Source organism: Artemia franciscana, chromosome 9, assembly GCF_032884065.1.
Source record: "Artemia franciscana chromosome 9, ASM3288406v1, whole genome shotgun sequence".
In the NCBI taxonomy this organism is placed as follows: domain Eukaryota; kingdom Metazoa; phylum Arthropoda; class Branchiopoda; order Anostraca; family Artemiidae; genus Artemia; species Artemia franciscana.
Genome location: NC_088871.1, coordinates 3,097,544 through 3,124,470, shown reverse-complemented (window position 1 = coordinate 3,124,470; position 26,927 = coordinate 3,097,544). Strand labels below are relative to the sequence as shown.

The 26,927-nt window shown below is 35.0% G+C and overlaps 2 protein-coding genes across 8 annotated transcripts in view; both read right to left on the bottom strand.

The window, feature by feature from the left end:
• LOC136030887 (zinc finger protein 131-like) overlaps positions 1-18,192 on the bottom strand; it is a 54,924-nt gene extending 36,732 nt beyond the window's left edge. Inside the window, exons 1-3 of one of the 2 annotated variants that reach the window (XM_065709979.1) lie at positions 18,107-18,192; positions 14,956-15,156; positions 7,330-7,846 (exon numbers count right to left, since the gene is read on the bottom strand). In XM_065709979.1, the coding sequence (XP_065566051.1) occupies positions 7,330-7,846; positions 14,956-15,129 (691 nt within the window). In that variant the 5' untranslated portion in view covers positions 15,130-15,156; positions 18,107-18,192. Of the gene's footprint in view, positions 1-7,329; positions 7,847-14,955; positions 15,157-18,047 lie in introns of both variants that reach the window. The other variant, XM_065709980.1, reaches the window with a different exon arrangement.
• Positions 18,193-25,033: 6,841 nt separating this feature from the next.
• The window catches only part of LOC136030886 (inactive histone-lysine N-methyltransferase 2E-like), a 63,451-nt gene continuing 61,557 nt past the window's right edge, over positions 25,034-26,927 (bottom strand). For all 6 annotated transcript variants that reach the window (XM_065709978.1, XM_065709975.1, XM_065709973.1 and 3 more), the window contains one exon: positions 25,034-25,319. The gene's annotated coding sequence lies outside the window, so the exon portion shown is untranslated. The remainder of the gene's footprint in view (positions 25,320-26,927) is intronic.

Sequence of the window (26,927 nt, the reverse complement as noted above, 5' to 3'; positions counted from 1 at the left end):
GAAAACGAATGCATCACCGTGTTGCCTCCGGCTGGTTAAGATACCTGTTTCGTGACATAAAATGACAGACACTGGCAATTTGTACGTCTTTTTGCGGATCCCCTGTACTATATTAAATAAAAAAACTAGTTTTTTTTTACTGAAAGTAAGGAGCGACATTAAAACTTAAAACGAACAGAAATTACTCCGTGTATGAAAGGGGCTGTTCCCTTCTCAACGTCCCGCTCTATACGCTAAAGTTTGACTCTTTCTCTTAATTCTACTTTGTTAAACAGTAAAAAACTTTAGCGTAAAGAGCAGGGCGTTGAGAAGGGAACAGCCCCTTTCATACACGGAGTAATTTCTGTTCGTTTTAAATTTTATTGTCGCTCCTTACTATCAGTTAAATAAACTAGTTTTTTTTTATTTAATTTCTGAACGTTTTTGAATTAATGCATGTTGGATTTTGTTGCCCTCCAACTTTTCGGTTACTTAAAAAGGCAACTAGAACTTTTAATTTTTAAAGAACGTTTTATTAGTAAAAAATATACGCAACTTAAGAATTAACTTACGTAACAAACTTCTATATTCTTATATTTTTATTATGCATATGAGGGGGTTTGTCCCCTCATTAATACCTCGCTCTTTATACTAAAGCTTAAGTTTTGTCCCAATTCTTTAAGAATGACCCTGAATCAGAAAGGCCGTAGAATAAATAGTTGAAATTACTAAAGATACTTTAGCATAAATAGCGAGGTATTTAGGAGGAGAAGAACCCGTCATATGCGTAATAATCTCTTTTAGTTTTAAGTTTTAATGCTACTCCTTACTTTCAATTGAAAAAACTTTTTCATGTTTATTTTTTCATTGTTTTTTTTACAGTAATGTTAGAAAATACTGCGCCCGTTTCATTAAATTTCTCTTCCCCCATGACATATTCCTCCAAGGAAAGATCCTCCCACGTAGCCCCCTCCCCTCAACCCCCCCAACCAAAAATAATCCCCCTGAAAACGTCTGTACACTTCCCAATAAGCATTACTGTATGTAAACAATGGTCAAAGTTTCTAACTTGCAGCCCCTCCCCCTGGGACTGTGGGGGAGTAAGTCATCCCCAAAGACATAGTTATTATGGTTTTTGACTATGCTGAACAAAATGGCTATCTCAAAATTTTGATCCGTTGACTTTGGGAAAATAATTAGCGTGGGAGCGGGCCTAGGTGCCCTCTAATTCTTTCGGTCACTTAAAAAGGGCACTAGAACTTTTCATTTCCGTTAGAATGAGCCCTCTTGCGACATTCTAGGACCACTGTGTCAATACGATCACCCCTGAAAAAAAAAAAACAAAAAAAAACGATACGATGACCACCGGAAAAAAAATAATAAATAAACACGCACCCGTGATCTGTCTTCTGGCAAAAAATACGGAATTCCACATTTTTGTAGATAGGAGCTTGAAATTTTAGCAATAGGGCTCTCTGATACGCTGAATGCGATGGTGTAATTTTCGTTAAGATTCTATGACTTTTAGGGGGCGTTTCCCCCTATTTTCCAGAATAAGGCAAAATTTCTCAGGCTCGTAACTTTTGATGACAAAGACTAAATTTGATGAAACTTATATATTTAAAATCAGCATGAAAATCCAATTCTTTTGAAGTATCTTTTAGTATCAAAATTCCGTTTTTTCGAGTTTCGTTTACTATTGAGCCGGGTCGCTCCTTACTACAGTTCGTTACCACGAACTGTTATATAGATTAAAAAAAAAAAAAGTTTTTTTAACTGAAAGTGAGGAGTGACACTGAAACTTAAAACGAACAGAAAATACTTCGTATATGAAAGAGGCTGCCTCCTCATCAACGCCCCGCTCTTTACGCTAAAGTTTGACTCTTTCTCTCAACTCTTCTTTTTAAAACAGTAAAAAAAAATTAGCGTAAAGAGCGGGGCGGTGATGAGGAAGCAGCGCGTTTTAAGTTTTAATGTCGCTCCTTACTTTCAGTTAAAAAACCTTTTTTTTTATTTAATTTCTGAACGTTTTCAAATCAATGCATGTTTTGATTTTCGCTCTCCGCAGAGGAATAATTAAAATGAAATTTGCATATTTTTTTTGACTAAATGGCTTTCTCATAATTTTGATCGAATGATTTTGAGAAAACAAGAGCGGGGGAGGAAGCGTAGTTGCCCTCCGATTTTCGGTTAATTAAGAAGGCAACTAGAACTTTAAATTTTTTACGAATCTTTTTATTAGTAAAAGATATACGTAACTTATAAATTAGCTTACGTAAAGAACTTTTGTATTCTCATGTTTTTATTACATATATGAGGGGGTTCGCCCTCTCGTCAGTACCTCGCTCTTTACACTAAAGCTTAAATTTTGTCCCAATTCATTAAGAATGACCCCTGAATCACAAAAGCCGTAGAATAAATAGTTGAAATTACTAAAAATACTTTAGCGTAAAGAGCGAGGTATTAGGAGGAGGTGAGCCCCTCATATGGGTAATAATTTCTGTTCGTTTTAATTTTTAATGCTGCTCCTTATTTCAAGCTGAAAAAACCTTTTTCATATTTATTTTTTCATTGTTTTTTTTTAAGTAATGCTAGTAAATCCTGCGCTCCCTTCATGGAAATTTTCTTCCCCCATGACAAATTCCGCGATGGAAAGTCCCCTCAGCATATCTCCCTCTTCTCAACCCCTCCCCCAATCAAAAAAATCCTCCTGAAAACGCCTGTACACTTCCCAATAACCATTACTATATGTAAGCACTGGTCAAAGTTTGTAACTTGTAGCCCCTCCCACGGGGGCTGTGGGGGAGTAAGTCGTCCCCAAAGACATAGTTATAAGGTTTTCGACTACGCTGAATAAAATGACCATCTCAGAATTTTGATCCGTTGACTTTGGAAAAATAATTAGCGTGGGGTCTAGGTGCCCTCCAATTTTTTGATCACTTAAAAAGGGCACTAGAAATTTTCATTTCCGTTAGAATGAGCCCTCTCGTAACATTCTAGGACAACTGGGTCGATACGATCATCCCTGGGACAAATAAACACGCATCCGTAATCTGCCTTCTGGCAAAAAATACAAAATTCCACATTTTTGTAGATAGGAGCTTGAAACTTCTACAATAGGATTCTCTGATACGCTGAATCTGATGGTGTGATCTTCGTTAAGATTCTGTGAGTTTTAGGGGGTGTTTCCCCTTATTTTCTAAAATAACGAAAATTTTCTCAGGCTCGTAATTTTTGATGCGTAAGACTAAACTTGATGAAACTTATATATTTAAAACCAGCATTAAAATGCAATTCTTTTGATGTAGCTATTGGTATCAAAATTCTATTTTTTAGATTTTTGGTTAGGTCTACTATTGAGCCGGGTCGCTCCGTTACCACGAACTGTTTGATATGGCACTAGAAAGATAACTTTCAGCTCGAACGATCTCTCTTCTGATATTCTACAGCCAATGATTCAATCCATGTTGAAAGAAAAAAGAAAAAAACGAAGATATTAATGAACCTATCCGTGACCGTGTATAACTGTCTCAACCCCCCCCCCCTTTTAAATATCCCCAGTAAATGTTGAGGTAGTCTATGAGTCTAAGATCATCAAAAGATCTAATAAATATACCTCTGAGGATGACACCATCTCCCCGGCCCTGAAGGAAATTATGCAAATTACCAGTTCTTTACAAATGGTTTTTATTGTAAAAATGGGAACATGTTTGATCTTGGGTGTCCGATTGGCTGGTAAGATTTTGGAATCGTTTCCCAGTCCAAGAGGAAAAATCATTTTTTGTTGGGAGGGAGAGTGAAGTAGACCCTAATGCAAAAGAACAATGTTAGATTGGGAGCAGTCTTTCCCAAAGTTGCAGTCCAAGAAAAAGACCAATTGAAACTCAAAAATCGTTGCCTGGGCAAAGAGAACCACAGATTTTTCATGGAGGGGGAAGGATCTCAGGAGGTTCAGAAATGGTAAGAAAAACTTATTGTTTTTGGACAAATTGAAACTTCCAGCTACAAGTACCTTGATAAAGGGACAACTTAAAAAAAGGTAATATTACCCCAAAAATTGGACACATAAAGTACAAAAAATTCGTTTTCTGATCGGCTCAAAAAATACCTTTACACACAAGAAAACTTTAGTTTTGGGGCACAGGCCCTTGAAATTATGGTTTAAACAATGGTCGATTTTTTCTGATTAGTTTGAAACCTTCAAAAATCCTTATGTCTTTGAGCAAAGAGGACCCTAATGCACAAGAAACAAAGAAAAAAAAAAGTTAGTTCCCACTTTGAAATATACACCTGCAAGTTCCTTGGGACCCTAATCCACTACGAAATAATTAAAAAACACTAAAATAATAATAGCAACCAGGAGCGATTGTAGAGGGTTAAAAGGGGCAGTAGCCCTACTCTTATATTACTTAATTATCTAGTTTAATTTGTGTTTATGTTTCATCTATTCATCCATAGTATTGTCTGTTATCATTCTTTATTGAGATTATTTATTATAATTTCTGTTCGTTTTCTCTTCACTTTAAGTTTTTGAATTATTATATGTTGATGAATTACTAGGTACGACATTGTTATTGCTCATTTTAGGTCTTAATATGAACCTTAGTCAGAGATACCTCTCCCCGCCCCAAGAAAATCCGAAAAGTTGCCCTAAGAATTTTAATTTCTAGGTACTCAGGTTCCTCCAACCTGGAAAAAACTCCCCTTTGATTCCAAAGTCGTAAAAATTATAACCTAGTAGACCTGCATTGTTACTAACATACTACGCAAAGTAAGACCAAGCGATCGTGAAGTTAAGACTTAATATCCTAAAGTAATTGGTTAGAATTTTCAGCCCCTCCAAAACGTAGCCGAAACTCACTTTGACATTTACTTTTACAGACTTAAAAAAAAAAAAAAAAAAAAAAAAAAAAAAAAAAAAAAAGAGAACTCAAAACTTGCATAAGACTGGCAAATCTGACTGGCAAAACTGATTGAACCAAAGCAGAGAAAAAGGAATTTCGCACATTTACCCGTGAATGTTGACATTTAGCAAATTTTGGTCTTTTATGCTTATGTATATTTTATGGTTAGCATATATATATAAACTATTAATAGACAATTCTGAATTACCCTTATTCTATGCCTGAATCAAAGCAAAAAAGTATATATATATGTATATATATATGTATATATGCTGTTTGACCTATGTGATTGTATGGATGAGTAGGGTTAAGGCCTCATTCAAGTGCTGGTCTATATTAATCACTAATTTAGGAAAACAGTCTTCCTTTTCTCCTTCTGTCTCTTTTTTTTTTTATTATTTATGTGTTTGTGCTGTTGCATTGGTGATTTCTCTTTTAATAATATATATATATATATATATATAAAATTGGATGCATTGATGATATATATAATTTCTCTTTCGGGGCAGGGAAGGTGATACCAGGGCCAGAATTTGTTTTTATTACAGATACCTGGATTATGATTTTTTTCATTAGATTTGTCGATGATTGTTCTCTTCAGAAGTTAAACTGACAATTTCAACGACCAATCACATATTTGTAAATATATTTTTCTTATACGTCAAAGGAACTTCATGTGCACAATGTTTCGTGATAAAAAGTGCGAGAAGTTACTCGGTTATAAGTTACAGAAGTTACTTGTTCCTAGTGTATTAAAAAGATAAAAAAATAAAACGATTCCTCAACCTTAAAAGAAGCACACCTAGCATTAGGCCCCGGTACATGCGCTGATATAGTGAATTATGCAATTTTTAACCGTCTAACTATTAGGTACTGTTGAGTTAACGAGCACAATATAAGTACCCTACAACAATTAAAAGTTAAGTTCTTAAGCACAATAATGTTAGCGAACGAACAGATATGTATAAAGCGGATTAAATAATATTCATGTCATGATTGAGGGCTTTTTCATTCATAGTCTGGATTCTCAAATGGTCAAAGACAAATCCTCACTTATTAGATTATTTTCCCAGATTCTATTCCGAAAAGTTAATCGTCAATTATATTTAAATTTTGGCAAAATTTGGAAAATATAGCACAAACTTTCTACTAGTGGATGCATTTTCAATGAAAAAGTTCAACTTTCCCAAGTCTATTGTAGAAATGTTCGTTGTTTGTTTCTATCATTTGCTAATTGCATTTGTTAGGCCAAAGGATTGGTGCATATGTAAAAGCCAAAAGATTGGTGAATCCATGGTTTCAACCGTAAACCCTAGGCTTTACTAATTCCCTCTAATTATCAATGAAAAAGCCCAGTAAACATGAATAACCAGAACCCCTTTACATTCTCAATAGGTTAAACCTGTCACCTTAATTCAAATATTCATACCTGAGCACCCTTGTTGGACAACTAATTCCCGAACATAAAACTAAAAATAAAATAACAGCGTAAAAATGAAGGAATTTCTTTATAATTAAAATGATAAAGAAAGGAAAGAGGATGGAAAGAATAGTCGAAAAGGTAACAATAATTATTTACAAGAAGAATAACCAAATAATGACAACAAATTCACTACCATGGTTACCATGACTACTTTTTTTTACCTTGTTCAATTCACTTCCAAGAGACCAGGTTCAATCTGGAATTGGGGAGGAGAGTAAGCAATATGACAAAAACATTACTAGACTGAATAAAAATATATCAATATATAATATCAATATATAAAATATATCAATGTATAATATATCAATATGAGTAAAAATATATACTCCTTTCGGTTTATTTACATGTACTTTGTAATTTAAGTGTGCTGAATACAAATGAGAAAAAGGAAAGCTATTTTGCATCTACTTTAGGGATATACACCAGGGGTCGCTGAGCTCTCGGCCCATCCCCTCGAAATTCCAGATATTCTGGGCATTTTTTATTCAAAATCACAATTAAAGTTTGTTTTTTACTACGGTCCCACCCCCCATCAAACGAAGTCCTGCGTAAGCTCTAATTATTTAGCAGTTCTTTTCTAAAAGTAAAATATATTAGACAAGAAAAGACAGAATGTGTCGCACGTCGGAATTTTTAAAAGAACATGAAAATTCACATAATATAACTCCAAATATACAGATTTGGATGTTAATAACTCATTTTAATAACTATCTGTTATAAATTCCTATGTTTTTTCAATGGTTTCCTAATTTTCCAACCTTGCCAAAGATTTCCTACATTTTGCCAATTTTTACGCTCCCCCCCTCCAGTAAGAATTACAACTCCTTGACGAAAATCTTACCAAGTTTCTTTTTCTCGGAAGAGGATATACAAATATCAGCCAAAATAACTTTCCTTTCCAAGATTTGTAGAACTTCTTCAAAATGCAAATACCACATTAGAGAAGAAGAAGAAGAAACGTACCTAGTATATCTTCGCCGATAGACGCGTTTAATTCTATATCAGACCACTCGCCTTCACTCTTCACCTCTGTATCGCTGTCATTAAAATCCCCTTCAGGTCTAGGAATCTGAACCATATTTTCTTTATAGTCAAGGCGGGAGTCGTCCAAATCAATTGAATTTTTTTCATCAATACGTTGCAGTGGTGGAGGGTGAGCCTGATCAAACTTTCGAATTCTTATCATTGGATGCGTTGGCACCGAGTTCACATTTAAACTGTCAAGCTTTCGTTTTTTGAAAGATGGACTTTCACTTTTGGGTGGGGTCAACGGGGGTTCGACTGTCTTTGAGTCTTCAGTTTCACATAGGCCACGAATTTTCAGATTTTCAGCAGTTTTGATTAAACTTGGTAGCTTATGCTGGACTATGTTTACTTCACCTTTGTACATATATTCAACTAGTGATTGCAACTCGTCATAGGAAACATCTTTTAAGTACACAATTATATGCTTATCATCGTTCACTGAGTTTAGAATTTCCTACAAGAATAAATAAAGTATAAAACCTAGTTTTTACATTCTAGATACTGCTACTACTACTAACTGCTCCAGCGACATAATAGATAGATGGATTTATTGAACAATAACTTTAGCAAAGGAAGATAAAATATCATCAAATTCCCTACCCAGACCTCTATGGTCAGAAGTGCCACATGACTCTATAGTATTCAAGAGGTTGAGTCACATGTTCCGTTAAAGGAACTAAATGAGAATAGTAATTCATTTACTAGAATAGTTGAAATAGTGATCCAAAATAAGTCCCAGAAAAATATAAAAACTTCCCAACTAAAACCATTTTATTTTTGCATTCTCCAAAGAAAATGCCCTGATAACCCAAGGGTCGCATCTGTGTATATAGCCAAAGTTGTTGGTCCATATGTACTAATTGGTGGCACCAGAAAACTACTAAATATCTCTTATGATTTATAGTAATTGAAAATATAATGCACATCATCATCATCAAGCAGTTTGTGCTGAAAAGCTGTAAGTAAAGACCGACCAATGCCAATAGCAACTAAAACGCAAAAAAAAGCATCCAAAGATTCTGCTTTTTTATTTTGAGGAAGGGGGGTTCCGATTCCCTAGTCCCCTTGACACAGATCTTTGGTTCCAAATATGTAAACATCCCAAAAAGGGGACAATCTTTACTAAATTTACATAATCAAATTCAACATGTTCAAGAACCCTAAACCAGAGGTTTCAAATCCCTGCATGCAAAAACATAAAATTTTGCATGTTCCATAGAAACTTGCTCAGGGATATAGTAACAAAATATCGGGAGAGGGATCCTTCGAACAGAAATTCGAAGTTCTTGGACCTTTTCAAACAGTTCGTGATAATGAACTATAAGTAAAGAGCGACGCGGCTCAATAGCAGCCCACACTGTAAGAAACAGAGTCTTCATAATAATAGATACATCGAAAGAATCGAATTTTGATGCTTATTCAAAATACATAAAATTCATGAAGTTTAATGCCATCAAAAGCAACGAGCCTGAGAAAATTTGCCTAATTTTTGAAAAAAAAGGGGGAACACCCCTGAGAAATCAAGTGATCTTAATGAAAATCACCTCGTGAGATTCAGAATATCAGAAAACCAAACTGTAGAGGTTTCAAGCTCCTATATACAAAAATGTGGAACATTGAATTTTTTTGCCAGAAGCAAGATCACGGATGCGTGTTTATTTGTTTTTTTTTAGGGGTGATCGTATCAAACCAGTGATCCTAAAAAATCAGGAGAGAGTTCATTTAACCGGAAATCAAAAGTTCTAGTGCCTTTTTAAAGTGACCAAAAACATTAGGGGGTAGCTAGCCTCCCTCCCACCCTCCTTTTTTACCCAAAATTGTTGGATCAGAATTTTGAGGCAGCAATTTTCTTCAGCATGGTCGAAGGATCTAATAACTATGTTTTTGAGACTAACTTGACCTCCCACAGCCCCCAGGGGAAAGGCTGCAAGTTATGAATTATGCCCATTGCTTACATACAGCATTGGTTATTGGGAATCATAAAGATATTGTCAGGGGGGTGGGTATTTCCTGGTGGGGGTGCTTACGAGTGGGATAATCTTGCCATGAAGAAGTTTTCGCGGGGTGGGAGAATTTTCCATGGGAGAGAGAGCTGGATTTCTCATCATTAATTAAAACTAAAGCAAATAAGAAAAACAAGTTTTTTCAACTGAAAGTAAGGAGCAACATTAAAACCTAAAACGAACAGAAATTAATGTGCGTGAATGGGGGGTTGCCCCCTCCTCAGTACCTCGCTGTTTACGCTAAAGTGTTTTTTGAACCTGTAAAAAGCTTGTTATTTTAATCAAACGGTCCTTGTGTATCAGGAGTCATTCTTAAATAACTGGAACAAAAAGTCAGAGTTTAGCGTAAAGAGCGAGGTACTGAAGAGGGGGCAACCTCCTAATATACATAATAATTTCTGTTCATTTTAAGTTTTAATGTTGCTCCTTACTTTCAGTTGAAAAAAAAACTTGTTTTTCTTATTTAATTTTAAGTAAAAAAGGAGATCCTGGTATGGCAAAGAATCGATCAGAAATTATGAAATAACAAACCAGCTTAGAACTGTCGAAAAGCTACATAATCTCCAAGTTTCAGAGCATTCGTTCAGTCACAATATGCAGCTCATACAAGATAAATTTGTATACCTATATTCACAGCCCCAGGTATTTGAAGGTAAGTAATATGCCACTATTTTTTTTTACCTCATTCCGAAACCTCAATGTTTTAGATGTCTGTTGAACCTTCTTTGGAAGGAGTCAACAGAGGGATTTGGAGGAATAATATCCCCAGGAAGATCGTTCCAGATAGAAGTGCAACGACAGATAAAGCTGTTCCTCAAGTATTCTGTTCTTGGCATGTCCTCCTTTAGATAACTGGACCGAGCTGTGTGCCTTCGCGTCGCCTTGAAAGCTGGACAAAGGGGGGGGGGGCACAATACGAGAGAGCTCGTTTCACAGAGGGGAATTCATGTACTTGTAGAAACCAGCCATCGATGCTACATCAAACCTTTCATTTAAAGGCTGGAGCGAGTCATGTGTGGAGGCGAAACCCGCCATACTTGCTCTACTCTGAATCTTCTGCTGTGTTGCCAACAGTGTTTTCGAAGCATCAGCATATAGCGGTCATCTTTATTCATCTGTGGGTCTGATACACAACTTGTAGAGTGGCATAACCGAGCTGGATGGATGAAGGTTTTATTTTTGAAAATGAAACTGCGGTGTTCATGTGGCACTTTCGATTGGGTAATAAGAAGCTCTTTTGTTATTGATGCACTGAAGTTGATCATCCGTGCATATAACCACTTTTCGATTTTAAAAATATCCATCTTTAGGGAAAGCGAGGCTTGTGTTGGGTCTTCGTGTTTTGGGATGACTGAGTGCGTCGCAATATCGTTGGGAAAGTGATACATAGAGCATGCAAGATTTGGGATGGCTGAGTGCGTCGCAATATCGTTGGCAAAATGATGCATAGGGCATGCAAGATTTTCTCCCATATCATTTATGGAAATGAGGAAAAGCATAGGTCCCAAGAAACTGCCAAGAGGAACCCATGCTTTTACAGAATATTCGCGGGAAATAAGCCCGTCGAGGACAACCCGCCCTGATTGATCAGAAAGAAAGCTCTCGATCACTTTTAAATGATATCCACGAACACCATACGCACGGAGCTTCTTTAGCAGGCCACGGTGTCAAGCTCTGTCGAAAGCTTTAGTAATGTCGAATGAAAATAGCCTAATGCCGTACATTATTGCCTGAAGTTAGATCCACTCGTCATGCTGGGCCACTACCACTAGGCAGTCTAATGTTGAGCGTTTCCAGCGGAATTCATATTGGCGATCACCTAGAAGGTCGATGTATTCCAGGAACTGCTGAAATGTTTTATTGAATACGCTCTCATAGACTTTGTCAACACAAGAGATAAGGCTAATAGGACTAAAAAGCCAAGCTCATTGGATCACCATCTGGCTTTAGGGTAGATGGGCTGACTTCCATATTTGTGGGAAGCTTCCGGAGTGAAACATGTCCGGAAAAGCAATAAGAAAAGTCAGCTAGTTCGGCACAGAATGATTTTAGTAAAACATTTGGTATGTTGTCAGGACCAGTGGCTTTGGTCACATCAAAATGCCGCAAAATACGAAAGGATCTTAGGAGCAGAAAAATTCAAACGATACCGGACAGCATTGGTTCGGTTGGAAAAATTTGGCACTTTTCTACTGTTGACATCCAGATTCGAGAATTTGGCAAAAACCTTAGCAAGAGCTTCAATGTTTGCCGTGTGGATAGTGTTGTCTTTTTTAGGGGGAGTGGACGGTTACCTGAAGCCTCAAAAAGAGTATTTTTATACCCAATTTTGTGTGAAAGACTCTTTAAATCAATATAGAGGAGGTATATCTTTCCTCTCCACAGTTGCGCCCCTGATTGTGTCCTATATGGCTCCGGCTTGCAAGTCGCAAATACCGAAAAGCTTCGCATTCGTTCAGTCTTTAGTAAATACAATCTAGGAGATGCATTATTTTGGGAGAAAAACCAAAATAATCAATGGCCAGGTTGTGTTTATCCCTAACTCAGAAAAGTGTTCAATATATATACATCGAAACGTGTTCTTTCTCATAGTTTTGATCAGAAGATTTTGATAAAACAAAGGGGCGGGGGAGGAGCCCTAGTTGCCTTCCAATTTCTGGTTACTTAAAAATGCAACAAGAATTTTTTATTTTTTTACGAACGTTTTTGTTGGTGATAAATATTTGCAACTTATGAATTAACTTCTCGTAAATATGTCTTTTTGTTGCTTTTTCTTTACAGTTATTTTCTTGTGTTCTTAGTGTTGTTGTTGGATACAGAGCATGTCTTTATTATATAATTTAAAAAAAAATCAACAGAAAGTGAGGGGCAATATCAAAACTTAAAACGAACAGGAATTATTACGTACATGAAGGGAATGGTATCCTCCTCAATATCTCGCTCTTTACACTAAAGTTTAACTTTTTGTCTCAATTCCTTAAGAACGAGTCGAGAAACGCAGGGGTCGTTTAATTAGAATAACAAGCTTCTTTTTAAAGTTCTAAAAAAAAACTTCAGCATGAAGAGCGAAGGTGTTGAGGAGGGGGCAATCTCCTTCATATACGTAATAGTTTCTGTTCGTCTCCAAGTTTTGATATTGCTCCTTACTTTCAGTTGAAAACACTTGTTTCTTCATTTGATTTCTAATTGTTTTTAAACAGTGTCGGAAAATCCAGCTCCCGTCCATGGACAATTCCTTCCCCCGTGGAAAAAGCCTCCATAGGAAGTTCTTCCGACGTAAAATACCCCCCCCCCACCCCAGAAAATTTCATTCTAGCTGAAAATTCTCCACAGGAAATTTATCCCGCAGTAAACTCCCCCATGGATAATTTCTTCTGTAGACCCCCCCCCCTACGGAAAGATACTCTAGACAATCCATCAGGTAGAATTTCCCCTCGGACCATTCCCCTTGTAAAATTGAGTCGGCAAAGAGAAAGTAAGACAAATAAAAAGAATTTCGTATAAGAATTCAGGCAAATGCCAGTGTAAGATTTCCCTTTGAATTTCCTCCCCGGAAATTTTCTTCCCCAAGGAAAAGCATCCCTATGGAAAATCCCCTCACCAGAAAATTTACCCCCCCTCCCCGAAAAATGTCTGAATACTTCAAAATAACAAATACTATGCATAGACAATGGGCAAATTTCATAACTCAGTGATCTTTCCCCTGGGGCTGTGGGGAATCATGTTGCCCCCAAAGGCATAGTTACTGAGGTATTTTACTATGCTGAACAAAATGGCTATCTCAAAATTTTGATCGGACGACTTTGAGGGAATAGCTGGTAGGAGGGGGGCTAGTTGCCCTCCAATATTTTTGGTCATTTAAAAAGGGTGCTAGAACTTTTAATTTCCGTTCAAATGAGCCATTTCACGATATTCTATGACTATTAGTCCGATGGAATCACCACTCAAAAAAAGCATCCTTGATCTTTCTTCTTGCAAAAAATACAAAATTCCACATCTTTGCAGATTGGGGCTTGTAACTTCTACTAAAGGGTTCTCGGATATGCTGAATCTGACGGTGTGATTTTCATTACGATTCATTGACTTTAAGGGGGTGTTCACGCCCCTCAGTCCCTTATTGCTCCCTTTTAAAACTATTTTCACTTACAACTCTTTCAACACGCCATGACGAATTGTGTTTTAAATTTGGCGTCGGTATTTTGGAAAAAGTTGGGTGTTTACCCCCCTCAGTCCTTTATTGCTTCCTTTTAAAACTATTTTCACTTACAACTCTTTCAACACGCCATGACGAATTGTGTTTTAAATTTGGCGTCAGTATTTTGGAAAATCCGCGGCTTCGTGACATCCTCCCCCCCCCAAGTATCTCCCTTTGCACCAAAGGCTTCCGTAGCTCAACCGGTACCGAAAATCAGCAGGTACCAGCACGGCATATGCGGTATGCAACTAGTTTTAATCCCTTGTTCGTCAAGATTTTTAATTCTGCACCCACTTGTCATTAATTGAATATATTTATTTGCTTTAGTTAACCATTTTTTTTTATTTGTTTGAATCTGATTGACTCTGTTTAGTTTGAATATGTGATATAACTTTGTTCTTTTTATTCGTGTATCCTTTTTGTTCCTTTGACTCTGTTTAGTTTGAATCAATGCTAGTTTGAATCCTATTCAAAAATTCCTTATTTCTTAATAGTAAAATAACTATGGGGATAATTGTTCTACAGATAGATTTCTTTATACAAAACTAAGTTGTTCCTGTAGTGTCATTAGTTATGATCTAGAATGGAGACCATTTTTTTTTATAAAAATCAAATGAAATTAAAACAGTGAACACTTAGTTAAAATAGCCAGATTCATAAAAGAAATAAAGATAGTCATACTTTTTTCATTCCTTTCATAAGGGCCATGGGTTTAAATCAGTGGGCTGTACTAGCTGAGTGGTTACCACACTGAAATTACATTCCTGTGTCTGTAAAAGCAGGAATCAAGATCTAGTGTTGCTGATTATTTGTTTTGGAATGGGGGTCAGCAGTAAGACTCAGTCAGAGTCAACTCAACTCCAAATGGGCAAATAAAGAAATCTGGGGAAATACATAGGAAGCACTAGATGATTTGCCCCCAACCAGGCATTGCCCACTCACCCAAAGGCAGGGAATCAGAAGATTGATACCTGTGCAATTGGGACCATTGCCTGCATGCAAAAAAAACTGATTATTTTAATTTTCACCCAGTCTCCAAATCGCAGCTTGAGTTGCACAGCTCTGAAAAGCACTATGGGTAATATAAAATGCAAAACTAATAGGACATTATAGTAAATACATCATTTACTTTAACAAAAATGACAAATTTTATCCCAACAATTAAGCTGTATATCATTAAAGATTTTATTTTTAAATTGTATAGCAATAGATGATAAGACAATCTATAAATCTTGATTTAGCTTTATCAGTGCAAAACTCATAGTTAAATAGTATATACATTGTATAGAGGTGAAATACCATTGAGAAAAAATTTTCACTTAAAGAAAAGAAGAAAAATACAATGTATATGGAAAAAAAACCTACCTGAAAATAGGGACTACAAGCAGATAATACAATTCTATGACATTTTAGAGTTTTCCCTTCACATGCAAGTGTAATATCAGTTAGGGATTCTGAGACCAATAGTTTCCCAAGCAGTGCCAAAATTGTGCTTTGATGATTGTTCCATCTGAGACAGTACTCCTGTTCAGACCCCATTTCAAGACAGTGTTAATTGTGAACCAGCTGAAATTGAATATGAAAAGCTAAATTTTGTGCAACCAATTGATCAAAATAGAGATTTATTCGCAAAATTGACAGATATAAATCAGGTCATACTAAATTCTAATAGAACAGCTGACATTACCAGCAATCTTTTTTTTTGGCTACAGGTCAAAAAATTGCTTTAAATTGCATTAGGAGCAAGTTAAAAGAATAATTACCCACGTTTCCAGCAAGATAAGGTGGTGATGAGCCTCCTGTGAAACATCTTGCTGGTGGTGTGACGTGACCATGGTCTGGCATCCCAGGTTAGTCTACACTCTGCATTGGCCCAGTCCTGATCAACTCTTTTCTTGAATGCATTTGTGATTTGGAACTGGATGGTGGCATTGGAGAGGCTGTTCCAGTAAGAGACAGTGTATACAGGAAAAAATTGCTGGTGCTCTTGTTGATGGCAATGGGGGACTTGCAGCTTCTTTGTGTGACCTTTTGTACTTGCAAGGGATGATGAGAATACTTGACTTGAGAGGTTGTTTTCTAGTAGTTTGCAAGCAGCAATTGCATCTCCTCTCTTACTTCTATTGACTAGGGTGGGGAGTTTGAGGGATACAAGGGATTCCTCATACAACTTGTCTTGCAAAGCTGGTATGAGCTTTGTTGCTTGCCTTTGGACACTCTGGAGTGCTTTAACATTCATTTTGTAATGAGGAGGTGCTAGGGTTATTCCAAATTCCAGGGATGTACAATAACTTTGTAAAGTTTTGTAATCACACACAGCTTCCTGGTGGTCCTAGAGCTCAGTTTGCTTTAGCAACTTAAGCTTGTGTGTGGAAGTGAAACTTGAATTTGTCATCAACAATAATATCCTATTCACAGCTCTTAAATTAAAAGAATAAAAAACCTTCAGATATTCTATGAATTCATAGAAATATATGAGCCAACACAGATATTACTTTATTTGACAAATTACTAGTCAAGAACAATATCTGTAGCTGTTGCTTCTAAGAGAAAAGAGAGACACATTCTTTACTAAGGACATGTGACACAGCATTAAAATAGTCATTCCTGAGAAGGACATTCACATGTAGAATTTTAAATAAGTTATTCCTGTTTGTCTTTCCTCTTTTTTATTAAAAGTAAAAAGAGTATTTTTCAGCCAAAAAGTAAACAATCCCAAAGGGCATTATCATTATTATTATAAATGTGAGTAAGCAAAAATTTTTGCAACTATTCAGTTTGCTTAATTCTAGGCATTATAATTATATTAATAATACTAAGTAGTTTTAATTATATTATAATTATATACATAATAATATTAATATTAATAAGTTTCATACATACACATTGCAAGTAAAAAGCATTAGTACCAATGAAAGTGCTGTATTACTAAGAAGAGGCAAAAAAATTTGAACAGTCCCAATTTAAACTAATTAAAATCTTGAGTATAATAAAAGGCTTAAGTTTATTTAGATCCAGTCTACAATTTTATTAAAGTATGCACATTCTTGCGGTTTTGAAACCAATTCTCATTTATTGGAGAATAGTTTGGTGTTGGTTACCATGCAGAAAATGTAAAACTTATTGTGTCCTTTTAAGCAATATTGTTTTATTATTATTATTATTAATTAAACCAATTTAGTATACTCTCACTAGAACAAAATTAACCACAAACTTGAAGAAGTATTGTCCTTCATACCCTTGCAAAACTTAGAGTCGAAATTAGAATTTGGAAAGGTATCTTTGGGATCCAAATTAAACTCCTACTTTTTGTGTAAAGGTTGCAAGATTCTATGAGCAGAGGAAATGACTATCACAAAAAAAAATTATAGACTCCAGGTCAAATCCTGGGAAATAATTCTAGGATGGTAAGCCTCCTCTTTCCCTTGGCAAGCATGTAGTTTTTACTTGTATATATACAAATGTATTAAGCAAAAAGGAGGTAATCAGCCACATTCAAAAATAAATACAATAATGCACATTTTAAGGTTGTTATTTGAAAAAAATGGTTCAGTAGAAACTTCAACATTATTTCAGAAACTTCAAAATTATTCAGCATGTTTTAATCAAAGCTCAACCCCTACTAATATGGGTATAACATCAGAAAGGTTCAATGAAGAGATATTATCCCACCCCTATCCCTAGGAGCAAGAGAACATTTCTAATATTTATCAATAAAAGATAGACTAATGAAAGATTATGAGAATGCTATTTAAATCCTGGTAGTAGTAGTCTAATAACTTTTCCTGCTAGTCATCTGAATGAATTTATCAAGCAAAAAAACATCCTTAAATTAAAATGCTTAGTACACTTTGATAGAATTAAGAACTATCCCTGCCAAGGCATACAGTCTAATAGTATATCTAAAAAAGACTTCATGAGGGAAGCTTAAGGCAGGTCTTTAGACAGGCCAGGTCCTAAGATTCCAAATACAATGATCACTACTCTTCTAATTTTATCCTAGCCCTCCTCCCTAAAGGGGCCTGATTTAGCCCTAGGCTGCACATGAAAGTTAGATGAATTTGTGGATTTTCCATCACTTTTTTAACTTATTTCCTAACAATAGTTGGTTACAATGCCACATAGAGGAAAGAAGCACAATCAACAAACTTGTATCTAGCCTAAGGAGGTTATTTTCCTTCTTTTTTCTATTTGAATTCTGTCTTACAAATACCCTTAATTCACTCTGCTCTATCTTGATTAGGGATGTAGGATACCTACTCTTTTGATGTAGGCCTAGGCTATTATTTCACAAAAAATAAACAGATGATAGCCTACTAAATCATGACTGCATACATCTAGCCTAAAGTCGGGCTAGTTATAATCTAACCACAAAACAGATAGGACTCATATATTAAACTAGGCTAAAGCAAGTCTATTCCTCCTTGACCCAAATATATAGGTGAATAGCTACTTACTTGACGAGTAGTTATAGTCACTGGCAATCTTTTCATAGAACTGATTTCCCTCTACGTACCTTGTATCCTGGTAGTGATATTCCAATTCTAAGGCTCCACCCCCTGCACACCATTTGGATCATAAATACTCGATTTCAAACTGTCCTGCGCAAAATTGTATCCTTCATTCGTCATCTATATAAAGATAATACTTTGGGTCGCTACTTTCTGTCAGATGGCTCTAATTTCCTTCAAATAGACCCATTAGTTCTCAACGTCTTTTAGTAGGTTCCTGGTGGAAATTGTACTTAATAAATATTTACTTCAGATTTAATAATATTATCTGCAAACCTAGAATAGTCTTTAAACAAATGTCGTGAAACGCATTATAATAATCATTAAGAATAGAAAAAATTAAGAATAAAGATCCTTTAGAGCCAATCCTGGCACATTGAGCGTCGAGTCGCCGTTTTAATTACTGGCTCCTTTTTTACAAGGACAAGAAGTAAGCTTGTCGTCCCACTTAGCTGCAGCGGGTTCAATTCCTGAGTCCCATATTGCCAAGCAGAGCATCAGTCCACACTGCTACCACAGGGATAGGGATTGTTAAATCATGGGTAACTTTAATGGCTTGTTGCAAAATGAGTTTACTGCAAAAATACGGACAAAAATGGAATAAGACAGCCCCTGGGATTATAACATATATTGGGGGAACGACACTACTTTTCATCAGCTTAATTATAGTCATATCAAATTTGAGCTACGTTCTTAATCATCACTATTGTTCCTGTTCAATATATCAATTGGTTTCTTCCTTCTTATGGGACGTAAAAAGGAAGGATGTGCCCTTCAAAAGTCTATGTCTATGGCCATATGTATGGACGCCTATTTGTTTGAATGCTTTGTGACCCATTTCCGAGAGTATATCCAAAGTTATGTGTTCTCACTCAGACACCTCTTGAAGCTGATTTAACCCAAGACTAAAAGACTAAATCTATGATTTAAAAAGAACATTATATATAAGAAAAAAATTATATTATATTTAAAAAGAGAATATATATTTATGTGATGATAAATTCTTTCAAACAAAATAGAACAAAATAATTAAATACAAGTTTTTAAAGCTAATCGTGCATTTCCGACAGCTATTCTCAAAGCCCTTTTTGTAACTGGTTCAATACTACATAAACCCCTTCTCACCCTAACACGGGGGTGTGGAAAATGAGAATGAGTATGCACGAGTTATGGACCATTCTAATTTGATTGAGAAGTTTCTATTGTGTTTAATCTTCCATTATGTCCCAGCCTCAATATAGTCAAATTTATCAACAAAACCAAATTATGCACAGAAGATATATGTGCTTAATACGATAAAAGATACAAAGGCAATTGTCAGCAGAAAATATTTGATAGCATATTAGCGGTGATACATACACTTTCAAACCTAAGTTCTTCCCATTGATATGTTCTGTTTCTGCAGCGCAAGTATAACATTGAAGTCCATGAAGAATATGGACCATTCACAAATTTTGGTTTTTTATCGACAGCTGGGATATAGTAGCAAAGTCTATGTGTAGACGTATAATCGATGAATATTGGCATACTGATTATGGGTTTTAAAAAACGTAAATAGCAATGAAGGGTACACTGCCGTTCCATCATAAACAACCAATAAAATAATAGAGAATTGTTTCTATAAGACAGTGGAATGTGAACTTCAAACTAATATTTCGACCCTGTATTCAGGGGTCGTACCCAGCAGAACAAATAAACTAAGATGATAGAAAAGAAACTCATATTAAAATAGGATGTTTAAAACTGAAATCTTTCCAAAGTGTCTTAGTATCTTACCTTAGGGAATTTCAACAAGGACTGGTACATCAAGTGAAGTGAAAATAAGACAATTGATTAAAGAGGAATAAAAACAGTTAAAAACAAGCTCTCAAAGCTAATCTTGCATTTTTTGCAACCAGCCTAGAAGGTCTATCTGTAACAAGTTGAGTGATATTTTTGACGGTTTTTTTTAGTATAATTTGTTAAACCACGAATTGTCTTTATTCACTTCGCCTGATGTTCTAGTCCTGGTTGAACTTCCCTTAAGTAATGATGCTAGGACCCTTTTGAAAACATTTTAGTTTTAAAGATTGCATTCTAATATCATTGTCGTTTATATGCTCTGTTTTCATTTGTTTTGCTGCATTTGAAGTCGTATTCCACTGTCTTGTAAAAAAAAAAAAAATTCCTATTGTTCTACTTGTTATTTATGACTAAAAAAAAAAACCTTTTAAAAGGACCAATAAGGTCAATCAAACGTAGGTACTCATCTCCTGCCCTCGGCCGGGTGTACAATTTGTGTTGAGGGCCAAATCACCGGACGCATTTTTTCCCCTCGATTTGTCTAGGTACTCTTTTGAAGTTGGGTGGATTTCTGGCTAGTCTTACAGAGGAACGCAATTAACCCTCACCCCAAATCAAATCATAGCCACCAGCGATCCTTCCCTTATGATTTTGACGTACTAACCATTCGGCCACGACGGGATTATTGATTCATACAAGCTTATTGTATTCCAAAAGTTAAATTATATACTTGTTTTTACAGTACAAGTGAAAGAGAATGGGAAACTTGTACGAGCAGGATATTCGGCGATCTAACATGGGAAGATAGGGATTTAAAACAATTAGCAATACTAAATGTGTAGTATCTAGTGAGTTTCTAAAAAGCAGACAATTTCAAAGAAAATTGGTATGATTAATCTGGAATATTATAGGACCAGAGCTTAAATTTCTCTGTAAGTCATTACTAATCAGCACCTTTTAGTTTTCAAGAATCCCCTCAAGTCAAAAGCGGTTTTATGCGAGGGACAGAGGCACTTGCACCGGGCGGAGAAATTTTAGGAGCATAAAATTTCAAATAAATAATCCAACGGTTATAATCTTTTGTAATTTTATTTTTATTAAACTGAAGTGGAGGACGGAAATGAAAATAATTAACAAAATTATTAATTGATTAGTAAAGTAAAAACAAATTGAAAAAATAAAATAATGAAATGATAAACAAAGGAAACAATTAATAACACGTAAATAGATAATTAAAAAAAAATTAACTAAATCACGAATTATTAATTAATTAATAAACTGAAAATAATTCTGTTAATAAATACGAATTTCCAAAACTTGGTCTGACAATTTTGTGAGAGGCAGGGGGGGGGGATAATCAAGATTTTGCCCAGGGTACAAGAGAGGCCAAAACCGCCTCTATTTAAAGTCAAAATCTACCCTGGATAAATAAGCCTAGGTTAGCTTAGAAAAATCTTGTCAGTTTGAGCTGACTAGTTGGATTAAATCGGGCATATAATTCCGCTTCCTTACCCCACGTTTAAATAGGAATGTGGCAATTGCGATTTTAACAGTTTTTCACGCTCAATTGTAATTATTGAATTCCGTTTAAAATCGCCTATTCTAACCTATTGCAATTAATTATTTGCATATTGTACTTCAGAGCTCAAAAAGTAGCTGCTTCAGACAGAAAATTTGTGGAATATTTGTTTCTTATGGAAATCTAACAATATAATTGGTTAATTTCAAAGGTTCCATGGGTTTACAAGGTTTTCTTTTGTGTACTATTTTTCTCTAAGGAATTCATTTCAATTTTCAAACCACGTTCAATAATTACGCTTATTCAATAAAACATTGTAATTAATTGCACTAAGCTCTGCTGAAAGCACGGTTGACCCCCCCCCTCTTATTTTAGAAGTTTTAAAGAACATATGCATCAGTTTACGGTCATCAAACACAGAAGGCTAGATGGGGTCAGTGACTATTCTTTTTGACATTAGGGCCAATTCCCACTCTTGTAAGTTTCCCATATTCTTTTATGCTAACAGCAAGCCTTTCATATCTTCATTTAATAGCGAGGAAATAAAAGGCCGATCGTGTGGCCCAACAAAGCGACGCTATTATTGTTTATAGATCGTAGCATTCCCGAAAATTTCTAGCAAAAATATAAGGCGTTACTATTACAATTTAATCATATCTACTCCTATCTGCATCTTATTTGCATGTAATAACATAATGCATCGATTTTAAAAAACAACTTTTATATTTACCATTGAATTAAGCAACTACGAAAACCACGCTGCCACCAGGAGCCAAATCATTCCAAAAATGAAGAATTTTTAATCACAATAATCTCTAAAAATATTTCCCTTAATACAAGTGATAAATGCCCAATGCAAAAGAGTTGCGTAAAATCATATTTACCTCTATCTGCGTCTCGTTTGTATTTAATTACATAATGTATCGATTTTGAACAGCAGTAAAGTAAAACAACTTTTATATTTACCATTGAAGTAAGCAACTACGAAAACCACGCTGCCACCAGGAGCCAAATCATTCCAAAAATGAAGTATTTTTAATCCAAAAAATCTCTACAAATATTTTAGTTAATACAAGTGATAAATGCCCTTCGCAAAAGAGAAACATCCACATTAGACCAACACAGCAGTACACGCTCCTCCCAATCTTTTCACAGCTCCACTGTTTACTTTCTCGCATAAAGGTCCTATTTCTACTAAATTCTTTATTACCTTTTCTCAAACCATTTGAGGATGTATTGCATTTTGTTTGACCTGAGAGGAATAGCCAAAAAACACAGTTTTGGTAGCATATTATTTTTCCTCCGCGTAGCGTGACCTGCGTTTATTGCTTACAATGTAGCCAACTGTTGAAAGCACTGGCTAAAATGGCAATTTGAGGAATAGAGTTACATCGGTAGCAAGTTGCTAAGAAGCCAAACCATACTACAAACCGTATTTTATTAGTGATTACTTTTAAATCATTTTAATTCAAATTCAAAATTTAATTCAAAACGTAGAAAATCCAAAACTCCACAAAATTGTTAAGTGGGAGCAGGAAATAGCGAGATTGTTTCTATGTTATTTGAACTTTAAATAAGTAATAAAAGTGCCGTACAAATCGGTCAATACAGAATCTAATCCATAGAATCAAGCTGTTCTATTTTTCTTCCATTTTTAGAGCAATTTTTTGGCAGGATGAGTGGTAGACCAGAATTTTCGTTTAACCATTTAGCTATACTTAGTCAGTTTTATCAACGAAAAAAAAATACTCCAAGAGCATCAATTACAAACAAAATGATTAATAATTAGAAATAGTGTATGAAAATAAGCCAAATTTCCTCTATGGGGATTGACCGATTCTTTAAAACGAAAAGGAATATACCACAGACTTAAAAATCTGCAAGCTGTTAAGAATTTTTTTTTGAACAGGCCAAACTTCTAAAACTGACAATAACAAATCTTTAGCAGGAAGCTGAATGGTCAAGATCCTTTTTCTTTGAAAATGATACTTGCTTTCTTTGTTTTTAACATACACCAAATCAAAAACACCTAACTGAATTTCTCAATAGTAAAAAAAGAAAAAAAAAAGAAAAAAAGAAAACCAACACAAAAATATTAGTTTGTACGAATCAACACCACTCTAAAAACTAACTTTGAAGACCTACTTAATCTTAATAAAATTATCACAATTGAGGTTACATACAAGACCCCACCTATTTTCTAGAAAAAATAGCCCAATTCTAACCAACTACAAAAGGCAATGCCAGAAATACCGAAACCAACGTTTTCTTAACGTTCGGGAAAAAAACAGAGAAAAATAAATACAAAAATAATTCAGACACCATGCTTCTTAATCTACGCTTAAAAAAGAAGAAAATTAAGGATATTCCACACTAAAAATTAAAAGTAGTGGTAAAAATGTGACATACATTGTTTAAATCACATATTTAATGAAGGGATGACATTAGTGGATTGACCAGGGAAAAGGATTATGACCAGTTCTTAGTTTTCAAGAAATTGTAGTCTTGGAAAGGGGGTGCTCTTTCTAGAACATGACATACACCTTACATCTTCATTTTTAATTAATTCAAAGGGGAAGCTGATAGAGAATGCACACCTTCAAAGCAATTCGCACCGCATCTACCGGTATAGTTAGTTATGATAGTGACTGACAGCTCAGAAAATAATTGTGTGACATTATACAACAGATACTTAAAGCCATCCTGCACAGCCAGTATTTCTCAGTATAGTTAGTAGGTTTCTGATCCACACAGAAAGATATATTTCACGTTTTATTTCTGTCAGTAATCCAACAAACTGCAACTCGCAAAAAAATAATCGAAGTTTCCAGACGATATTTTTAATAAAAAAATAAAAAAGCTACAACATTAAAAACTGATCACAGTCCAATATCACAATTTGGTTTTCAAGCCCATTAGGCAAAGGTTAGAAAATAAAAGTACATTAGACTCGGATGAATACATACGATACTATATGTTCGAAAGAAAATACAAAGATGTGTCAACAACGAGAATAACAAAGAATCAAGGCACAAGTTTTAATGTTGTGCGTTAATGGGACAATATTTAATCAAAAAACCTCTATTGACATGAGTGTTATGGACATCAAAATACAATTTTTTTTACCCCATGGAACTATATATTCATACTTGACAGCCAGGATTTTCCAAAATTTTCTTTTGGTTGTTTCAAAATTATGAATTTTTTATGGCAGAATCTTTTATGACAATTTCCGTCAATTTTGCTACGTTTAACTGATAAAATCTGACAACACTTATTTGCCCCAAAAACTTAGACGTTAACAATGTAGTGAAAAGGAAAAAATGGAAAGCCACACCTTCTAAAGCTGTTTGGGGCCATTCGTTTTTTTGCTCTCTTTCTTCTGATTTTTCACCTTTGTTTTTCTTTTTTTTTATAGCTCTACTCTCTCAAATTTGGATCCTTTATTCGTCATTGTGACGAATTGTTAAGTGGCAGCAGGAAATAGCGAGATTATTTCCATGTTATTTGAACTTTAAATAAGTAATAAATGTGCGTTTAGACGTTAACAATGTAGTGAAAAGGAAAAAAGGAAAGCCACACCTTCTAAAGCTGTTTGGGGCCATTCATTTTTTTGCTCTCTTTCTTCTGATTTTTCACCTTTTTTTTTTTTTTTTTTTTTTTTTTTTTTTTTTTTTTTTTTTTTTTTTTTACAGCTCTACTCCCGCAAATTTGGATCCTTTATTCGCCATTGCGACGAAATACAAGTTACCAGGGTAAGAGAGCCCAACATGTAAACCAAAGACTGTTGAAAATTAAGAAAACTATCTTCTAATACCAGCTTCTGATGCATAGCAGTTTGACAAAGCTGTATACACCTCAGTACATTTGTCACTGCACTTGCCAATAGAGCACACCAGTAGTAAAACCCAGCAGACCTAAAATAAAAGAAGAAAAGAATTAACATCAGTCTCTCAAGCTTGCCTCTCCATAGATTCTGTCAAATATATATGCGTGTATATAAAATACTAAATAGTCAAACATTTAGAAAACGGAAAGACACGCCTTCTAAAGCTGTTTGGGGCCATTCGTTTTTTGTTCTCTTTCTTCTGACTTTTCACCTTTGTTTTTTTTTATCTTGGCTTCCACTAATGCCAAACTGTAGGTCTTTTTTGTTCAAGATCGAATTTTAACTTTTCTTTTAAAGAAAAATGTGGCTGTGCAAGTTTGTATCTAATCAATTCATGTAATCCAATCTCATTTTTACTATCCTTGCTATTATAACAATTGCGCCCCATTTTTAACGACAAAAAACATAAGAAGAACAACTAGCATATACAAGGTAAAATGTAACATACTAAAAAAAAATAGACGAAATTAATTTAAGCCTGGATTACTAATAATTTGTGGAGCATTAAATTAGGGACATTCAATGGTTTTTTTAATGGTATTTTTAAATGGTATTTTTAGACTTAAAAAGGAGCACATAGTGTGTAACGCCAAAAACACCTGATATTCTTTAATAAATGTATACTTTACAAGAATAGCCAGGAGTTTAATGGGTGTACCCTCTGACAAATTTCATAGTCTCAGTAATTACTCTTATCGTGAGGAGGAATAACAGAAGGAGGAATAAAAGAAAATCGTATATATTAGAGTATGAAAAAGTTTTAAATCAGTACTTCCGCAATACAGTGAGTATAATAAAAAATAAAATCTACTTGAGTCTATAACTGTAGAAAAGGATCATGTTCCAATATTATAGAATGGGAGGGGGAATTTTTTTATTCAAGATAAAAGTAAACAAACATGACCTACGTACTAAGACCCATAGGCAATCAATAGTGGAGAGTATATTAAATTCATTTTTGAAGTTAAATTTTCCACATAAATCAGTTTTTCAAATCTTTAATGTTTTGAATGTACCTTTCAACTGTAAAGAGTAAATGACAATACGATTGGCTAACAGCAATTGGTAGCTAATAATACGGTGATTGCCTAATATCAAACCAACCATGTTTTACAGATGTAGAACGATAGACAGCCAAAATTTTGGGTTTTTCAATGTTTTTGGTCATCTATTGGGGGTAGTCAAAAAGCAAGTCCCACCTAAAAAGGATGGTAAGACAATTTAGCAAGAGATTTTTAGGAAATTTAAACTTCACTAGAGGGTGTAAAGAGTGAAGCTTCGAATAGATTGGGGCGGAAAAGAGTGCGCAGTTGTTGGGATCAGCCGACGTGGTGACGCTGCGACTGAATAGAGACAGTAATATCCATAGTAAGATTTATCTGACTGGCTATTCCGACAAGCTAAAGGGGAAAATTTTCATGAAATGGTTGAAGTTCAATACAGCTAAGGATTGAAAACGAAAGTCTAAGCTAAGTACAGCTAAGGAAAGACATTTCAGGGGGGATAGGACAGGAGAAAGAAGGGGAAGTTTTCAGGAAACCAATTGTTAAAACTCTTGACTTTAAAGGGTTTACTCTTATATCACTAGCAACAGCTTCATCTGATACTGACTCCAAGATGTCCTTTGGGTTACTTT